This window comes from Maylandia zebra, linkage group LG23, assembly GCF_041146795.1.
Source record: "Maylandia zebra isolate NMK-2024a linkage group LG23, Mzebra_GT3a, whole genome shotgun sequence".
NCBI lineage: Eukaryota > Metazoa > Chordata > Actinopteri > Cichliformes > Cichlidae > Maylandia > Maylandia zebra.
In genome coordinates this window covers 22,096,017-22,105,187 of record NC_135188.1, presented here as the reverse complement: position 1 = coordinate 22,105,187, position 9,171 = coordinate 22,096,017, and the positions used below count along the sequence as shown (strand labels likewise).

The following is a 9,171-nucleotide window of genomic DNA, read 5'->3' as shown; positions in this document are numbered from 1 at the left end:
GCTTAAACATATGAGCGGTTGATCGGGCAGAGAATCGCTGAGTGTGTGTGTGTGTGTGTGTAAAAGCAGCAGGATATATATTTTAGTTCTGCTGAGCCAGATAAGACAGGTCAGGGTGAAGAAGTGACAGCCAAAGAAAAGCTTACCACAAAACGGAGAAGTTATGACAAATCAGACTATAAGGCAAAAAGAAAGTGCAGCTTTATGGTTTCATGGACAAAAGAATTTGTGGCTGCGATATGACGAGCTATATAACCGGGGCTGCACATAAGTGGTCCGCAGGTGCGCATTCGCTGTCAAAATAAAAAACGCGCACAAGATAAGAAGTTGCAACGTGTGTTTGTGTACATAAGATTTTCAGGAGGAGGACAGACATTTGTTTAGAACTCTTAAAGATGTCGAAGAAGCTCCTTTAAGCAATTACTTTGGAGTTCCTCCACCTCCAAACAAATGTCAGAAGGAGTCCGAACCACAAAAGAAGCGCGTATTCTCGGAAAAGTGGTTGCAGGAGGTGAGCTGGCTTCAAACAAATGATGAACGCACAGAGATGTGGTGCGGAATGTGCCCACTCAAAAACAGTGCTTTTTATATGGACGCAAACGCGCGTTGCAACTTCTTATCTGGTGCGTCTGGTGTGTCTTTTATTTTGACAGCGAATGCGCACATGCGGACCACTTATGTGCACCCGTGTAAATAACATAATGTTCTGCCGGGTGTGTTGTTGGTTTTCCCTCGATTTCTGAGTCGACAAGCGCCTTTGTTACTGGGACCAGTCATTTTAAGAAAGGCCTCCATTAGAACCTGTGAGAAATGCAAGAAATGCATTATTGCTCAGTCTGCAATATCTTTTCCAGAACAAACACCAATTGCAAATAACATACTAAAAATAAACCTGAAAAATCTGTTTAGAACAGCGTACTATGTTGCAAAGAGTGAACTACCACTGGCACAATTTAGCAGTCTTTGCAAACTTCAAAAAGCAAATGGCCTAGATCTTGGTTCCACTTGCCTCTTACCCAAGGCTGGACTGGGACAAAAAATCGGCCCGGGCATTTTGACTAGAGACCGGCCCACCAGGATAAAGATTGAAAATGTGACGTCATTCAGGGGTAAAACCGCAAAGGATTCTGGGAACTTGTGGCAAGAGGTACTAGCGCACGCAGGCTTTCAATTGAACTCAGTTACACAGCGATAAAAAGAAACACAAAAAATGGCAAGAAGCTGTTGTATTATTAACTGCAATAGCCGGTGTTGTGCCAAAAAGTGATTGTCTGCCAAAAACTGATTTCCGGTATTTGCCAAAAACTGATTGCTCGTATTTAAACTGGTATAAGTAACTTGTTGGCCTATAATATGTGAAACATATGTCAAATGCATCCCTCATGGATGACACAAAGTCATATTGAGCCACAAACAACATTCGTGTAACAAGGTAGAAGCCGCAATCAGTTTTTGGCAGCGACTTTTATAGAACCTTTATTTATGCAGTTAAAAAAAATCTCATTAACATTAAAAATGTCTTTTGTAAGAGTAAGACAGCAGAAATGGCAGCAAATATTACAATAGTTCTGTAAAAATATTGTAAGTGGGGAAAAAGGACCGGATTGGTTATAATGTGAGTACAATAACACAGAGTTATAAAGATACTTGAAAAAACAGATAATCTTTTAATTCTATATATAACCCCTTTGTAAACGCTGTTCACCGAAGTCTATTTACCAACATACGTAAAGATATTACACATAAAAAATACACGGAAACATTGGAAATCACTTTTTGGCAGGCAATCACTTTTTGGCACAACACCGGTCGCATGACAGCCACGGGAAGCCGACGGGTAAAGAGATCGTTTTTTTTTTTTATCGGATTACGTCGTTGAAGAGAAATTTTTTTGAGCCATGTTTCCGAAGTAAGAGCCGACGGATGGTCTGGATATACCAAATATAACGTCCCAGAACACTCCAGCTCACAGGTTAGTCTGCTCCAAGCATTCCCACAAAGGTCAGTCTGCTGTTAATGCGTCATTTTCATAACATAATTGGTGATATAGGTTACAAGCATGTCTGGCGCTGAACAGAAATTGTCGCGCTATGCTCCTTTGTTTATTGTGCATAAATAGTGAATTTTCCTGACACAATATTGCGTTTCGCTTGTTATTACCATGGTACATTGACAAAAACATAAACTTTTATTCACAGGATAAAACAGTTGTTTGTATCACTAATTGTCCAGTGCGATTACAGCATACAATATTATTGTCACTGCTACATTTCTGTAATGCTACCAGAAATTATTTCCACTACTAATTAATTACCATTGAGCTCAAAGGTTATATTAATAAACGGTTAACGAATGTGTATTTATGACAATGATATGTGAGACTGGTAAACTTACCTTTGTTCGTACGATGGTCTTTCGTTCTACACGGTGCATTTCAAGGTCCTGCACCCATCCGTCGGTAAACTGTACCTGGTCTTGTTGCAGTGACCTGAAGTTACTAAACTTCATGAGTGTATGCACTCACTCAAAGAACCGTATAATTATAAATATGAGCGTGGTGAAAGTTGGGCAGCACGCTAACGTCTTTTGTCCACTCTGTGTGCACGTAAGGGTCTGACCCTTTCACTCCTTTGATTTTTTTCCTCGTATCTTTTCTTTGTCTTTTCGTGGCGTCTGTCTTTGTACGGACCGGCATTGTTCTCCTTTTGTTTTGTACATTCCTTTTTTGTGCGGCAAAGAAAAAACAAGAAGGTATTGGAATCGGAGGATGAACGTTTTGCGGTGCTGCAAATGCTTGCATTTGATGCGGTACTTGGATTGTTTTGCCACGAGTTCCCGGCATGCAATGCGCGAAAATCACATGATTGCTAAACAAGGGGGAGGGTGCATCCGGCCTCCTCGGCTGTAATTGGTCCAGCCCAGAGTCGATCATGACCAATTGGCCAATCCAACACCTTTCATTATATATACCCTTCCTAAAAAAAAATTAATTAATTAATTAAAAAAAAATAATCCATCGGCCCATAAAAACAAAAAATCGCCAGCGGCCCACCGGGCAAGTGCCCGGTATGCCCGATGGCCAGTCCAGCTATGCTCTTACCCGTGACTTCAGTGGAAATTTCAAATTCAGGATCTGACACAGACTGATTCATGTTCTACACAGTTTTTACAAGTTCATAGAAATTTCTGTTCAATTAGAACCAAGTATTTGAGTTGATGATTGTAATTTTTATACAATGTTGTAATTTGTGTTTCAACAATTTTTTGATTAATGTTTTGTTTCCGTTACAATATTATACTTTAATGTATAATATTGTAACAGAAACAAAACAGGAAACAAAACATCAATCAAAAAATTGCTCTTTTTTATTCGGGCTACTTAAATTTATTTTGGGCTACCAAAAACTGAAGAGTCTCTGCCCAAAGGGCCACCAGGGATTTTGAAATTTTGCGAGCCCTGCATGGTGATCAGTGATGGACATTATACCAAGTGTAAAAGTGGAGTTGTGACAGTAATGAACATTTTACATGTACTTAATGAAGACAATGTTGGAAAAAGGGCAGGAAATGTTAATAAGGTTGGACTGCTCCCGATATTCACAGATATATGATAACAAACATAGTGAAACTTCATCAAACTTACTCCACAATTCCTCTTTCTCTACTGCCCAACTGGTGAGACATTCCTGATCATGTCTAACACCTCCACAACAGCACTGACATACTCATCCTTCAAGATTATCCATACACTGTTTCTCTTCCTACCTACACTGTGGTAGAACAGCTTTAAGCTACCTCTGATGGTCATAGTTGTGCTTCCTTGCTATGTTTTTTTTAATGCATACACAACTCATTTACCTATACTCTCTCAATAATATCAGCACTTTACCAGTCATAGCTGCTACATTTAGTCTGTATTCTCATCTCCACATGGATGCCTCTCCTTATCTCTCACTGTGCTTGAACATGCCTTCCCCCTCCCTTCTTCCCCAGGCTTGAGGTCAGCACTAGGAGGGGACTGGATTGTGACCCTCCTAGTGGCTGCATTTGTCCCACGTAGAGAAAGTTATCTGAAACTCAGTTTGTAGAGCAATCTGTAGTCTGAACTTTGAGCTCACAGGGATTACATACACTAACCTTATTATTTAAAAATGAACATTCACAAGGTGAACAATAGGAGATATTTGACAGGAAAGAAGGAAAAGCAGAAAAAGTCCACTTTAAACATAATGAAAAGTGAATTTGAAATAAAATCATTTTCTTTTCTTTCTCACTCAGAGTGCAGACATGTCTGCTGCCAGCTGTCTTCTATCGAAAGATCGGTTTCTGTGCTCCATCTGTCTGAATGTCTTCACTGATCCAGTCTCCACACCATGTGGACACAACTTCTGCAAAAGCTGCATCAGTCAACACTGGGATATCAGTGACAGGTGTCAGTGTCCTTTGTGTAAAAAGGTCTTTCAGACCAGACCTGAGCTGCACATCAACACTTTCATATCTGACATGGTTTCTCAGTTCAGACATGAAGCTCAGCAGAAAGTCAGCAGCAGCAGCTCAGAGCAACAAGCTGCCAAACCAGGAGAAGTTCTCTGTGACATCTGCACTGGAACCAAACTGAAGGCTCTGAAGTCCTGCCTGGTGTGTCTGGCCTCCTACTGTCAGACTCACCTGGAGCCTCATCTGACAATGAAAGGTTTGAAAAGACATCAGCTGATTGATCCTGAGGAGAACCTGGAAAGCAGGATGTGTATGAAGCATGATAAACCTCTGGAGCTGTTCTGTAAGACCGATCAGACATGTGTCTGCATGCTCTGCTGTGTTTTTGACCACAAGACTCATGAGTTTGTTCCTCTGAGAGAAGAATATGAAGTAAAGAAGGCAGAGCTGGTCAAGACTGAAGCTGAAATTCAACAGATGATCATAAAGAGACTACTTAAGATTCGAAAGATCAAAAAGTCAGTGAAGATGAGTAAAGATGCTGCAGACAGAAAGAAAGCAGAAGGTGTTCAGGTCTTCACTGCTCTGAAGGAGTCTGTTGACAAACGTATGAATGAGTTCATAAAGGAGATCGAAGACAAACAAGAATCAACAAAGAAACAGGCTGAAGGTTTCATCACAGATCTGGAACAGGAAATTTCTGAGTTGATGAAGAGAAGCTCTGAGGTGGAGCAGCTCTCACGCTCTAAAGATCACCTCCATCTCCTCCAAAGCTTCTCATCCCTGAAAGCTGCTCCAACCACCAAGGACTGGACAGAGGTCAGTATCCATCCACCATCATATGAGGGGACTGTGGTGAGAGCTGGGGTGAGAGCTGTTAGTCAACTGAAGGAGACACTCAATAAAGAAATGAAGAAGTTGTTTGAAGCTGAGTTGAAGAGGGTCCAGCAGTATGCAGTGGATGTGACTCTTGATCCTGATACAGCACATCCTAAACTCATCCTGTCTGATGATGGGAAACAAGTACACTGTGGTGAAGAGGAGAATGATCTTCCAGACAACCCAGAGAGATTTTCTGAATTTCTCATTGTTTTAGGAAAGCAGAGTTTGTCATCAGGCAGATTTTACTTTGAAGTTCAAGTAAAATACAAGACGAAATTGATGTTAGGAGTGGTCACAGAGTCAGTCAACAGGAAGGAAAAATTCACGGTTGAACTGAACCGAACGAAAGGTTACTGGATTGTAGGAGTATATAAAAATAATTATATAGCTCTGGAGGGTCTTCCAGTCTGTCTCTCCCTTCAGTCAGATCCTGAGAAGGTGGGGGTGTTTGTGGATTATGAGGAGGGTCTGGTCTCCTTTCATGATGTAGATGATGCAGCTCTTATCTACTCCTTTACTGGCTGCTCCTTCACCGGGAAACTCTACCCATTCTTCTGTCCCTGGAATGTTGATGATGATGGTAAAAACTCTGCACCTCTGATCATCTGTCCTGTGATGATAGGTGATGGTGATGGTGATGAGGATGATGATGATGACCATGATAATTGATCATCACCTGTTCTGTCAATCAGTCAATCAGATATTGGAGTGCAAAACTAACACCAATGGAAGATGGACAAGGAAAGGTCAAAGCCATGATAATAGACAGTGGGCAGACAGTGTTCAGCACAATATTAATTAGACATTAATTGGAAGAGGTGTATTGCTGATTTGTCTCCTTTACGAATTATAATGGCTGTTTGTTAGCCGTTTGCATACTATGCATACTCTCTTTCTGTGTGTGTGTGTTTGTTTATCTGTTCAAATTCATTATAGTTCCGACAACAGTTATCACAATAAAATATGTTAATGCGCAATCCTTAATATGTTTTATATGTGTGTGTGTGTGTGTGTGTGTGTGTGTGTGTGTGTGTGTGTGTGTGTGAGGGGGAGGTGGGGGACGCACCAGAGGGAGTGTTCACCCAGGGCACCAAACAGGCTAGGACCGTCCCTGTGTGGAAGCATATTAATGTCAAAAGTCATGCCACAAAAACATAATCATGAGCAAATAACTTCATGTCACCACATTTTCAGATTATCTGGCATTTTAGAATAATTGGTGTTGGTCAAACAGATATGCTTTTCAGGAGCCGCAGACAAACCAGGAAACAAACACTGGATATATCTGTGACATTTGTGTGGTTCAAATACAGTCTGTCAGTTTAGGTTATCGAGAATCTTGCTGTCTTCATCATTATTCTTCTAAAATTTTATTACTCTGATCTGATTTCAGCATTGTTGCCTGCGGACTAAAGCATGGACTTTACAGTGTCTGCACTCAAAGTGAGTCCAGTCCACTAGTGCCGCCTGTGGCCATGTGTCATAGCCTACAAGCAGAGTAACTTGTGACACATCTGCACCTGGCTCTGTCAGGACATTGAGTGGAGGCTGAGTGGCTGCACTCACACCTGAAGCATTCAAATCAACCCACAAACATGTTTAAATATTCAATGCCAGTACATTGAATTATCAAGACTAAAATCAGTCATTAAGCATGAATCATTTATTTCTGTTTATTTAAAATGTGTCATAGTTAATCGCCTTCTGCAATCCGGTCTTTAAGTGATGACGTGATGAATCCTGCTTCCGGGCCCAAAGTAGTCTGCATTTAATAAGGCTGTAGTGTTTTTAACATGTTTTAATGCTTTTTATCTAGTTCTGTTTAATCTCAACAAGCCCCTAAAAACAGCCAGTGGTCACTCTCAGCTTCTCTCGGTTTTTATTACCGCTAATCACTTTAAAGCTCAGTTTTTAAATCCTTACGATGTAACTACAGCCCAGCCCATGCAGCAGTATATTAATAACTAACCTCATATTGTGGATGGATTATCTCGGTGGTTCTTCTGACTGATGATTGGTCCGTTTACAGCATCCTGCCATGCGATTGCATTTGTCCCTAACCGTTGGGAACCCTCACATAAACTTTTATCGAGTGGAAAAAAGTCCTCCGTTTGTTAGCGTTCGTCCTCCAGCTTTACTGTTTATGTTATGCTAACATAGCTTTGTCGCGCTAGCGATCACTTAGCACATAATATACCAGCTAGCCCAACTTCAGTAACCCTACAAACGTCACTGCTGTTTACTTTCCTGTCTTCATTTATGTTGGAAGTGATAGCAGAGCTGTATGTCTTAATTTGTTTCTTAAATCCCTCATTCTGAACATGGTATATTATATTTAGAGGGAAGCAAGCGAGCTAACTCCCTGCTAACTTCTAACTCGGTTAAATGTCATAAATTCTATTTTCATGGATGCCTGGATGTTAAATTTAATTGTTACACCTGGTAGAGCAGCCACAGTGATCATTTTATTACAGATGAAAGAATTTAGACGGTTTTTCAACTCTCAGTAATGCTGAAGTGATCATTTGACTTAGGGACCTGCAGCAGAGTTTGGGCCCAGACATGGCTAATAACGTCAGAATTAAAGACCGGATAGAGAAGTCCATGCACACTGTGTGGGTCTTGTGTGGGACTTTCCACAGCAGATGCATTCAATCTGAAGAGAGAAACATTTAATGTTGTCAGTCATTCATTTAAAGTCAGTTTGTTTAATGAACCAACTAAAGATGTGTAAATGTTCAGTTACCTCAGAATTCTGTGCTTCAGTCTTAGGTCTGGATTTCATTATCTTACCCACTCATCAGTTTCTGCACCAGAGCTTCTCTCAACACAGCAGAGCTGGTAAAGATGATCTGAAAATATATGCAACAGTGAGGATATGCATATAAATATTTTAAATTAATATTGAGAGAGCCGTTTCTGAAGCATACCTGAGAGAGCACATGTCCAGTCTTAGCCTGGCAATCCCCTCTTGGTCAACAGGAAACTATTGTTGTATGTGATAGGAGCTGAGCATTTCATGTTAATTAAAGTTTGTGCTTATTCAAGTGCAATACATCATGACCATTATAGCTACCTTGCATACAAAGACACCGCAGGATGTAACATCCTGCTCTTCGAGATGGGCAACAGTTGAGTATTTCAATTTTCCAAGGGTTGGAATTTTCCTCCTAACCAGAGCTCTGTACAGAAACAGATACTACAGTTTTTGAACTTAACTCAATGCAAGAGCCAAGTCACCTTGTACCTTTAATCTTGCCCCTTTTTTTTTTAATTTGCAACAGGGCCTTTATCTGTTTTAGATACAAAGTCTTCAAAAAGTGAAAACTATTAAACCCAGGAATTTAATTTACAGGTTTCATGGGTGTGTCCAGATTGCTGTGACGGACTTAGTTGAAAAGCAGGATCAGTCCCAGGAATTATTATGAAAAGAGGGGTTTCCTTTATTTAATCCTAAAAATTACATTCACCAAAATAATAAATGTCAATCTAAAAAAAGAGGTCAAAGAAACCAGACTGAATTCAGGCAAACAAAATGAGGACTCCACATCCCAAATGACTGCCCAAACAAACTAAACTGACCTAACCAGGGAGATAAGGTTATATATAATGGTTGATAGACCACTATGAAATAACAGGGGTAGTTAAACACAACACAATCACAAAACACAAAAAAACAATCCAATCCAGTCCAGTTTTTTAAACAGTAAAAAAGAAAAAAACAAACCTCTAAACTTGAATCAAATGGTGAGTCCCAGATTTAAGCCCTGTGGGAGTATCCCCCCAAGAGGACCCCCTAATGACAGAATACAGTTACTCATATTTTGTATTTTAAATACATAACATGTATTC

The 9,171-nt window shown here is 40.3% G+C and overlaps 1 protein-coding gene across 1 annotated transcript; it reads left to right on the top strand.

Annotated features, from left to right (window-relative positions):
- The first annotated feature begins 4,287 nt into the window (after positions 1-4,287).
- On the top strand, positions 4,288-5,988 carry LOC112430392 (E3 ubiquitin-protein ligase TRIM21-like). The gene has a single exon (XM_024798642.2). It carries the CDS (start codon positions 4,288-4,290, stop codon positions 5,986-5,988), a length of 1,701 nt encoding a protein of 566 aa, XP_024654410.2.
- Positions 5,989-9,171: the final 3,183 nt, after the last annotated feature.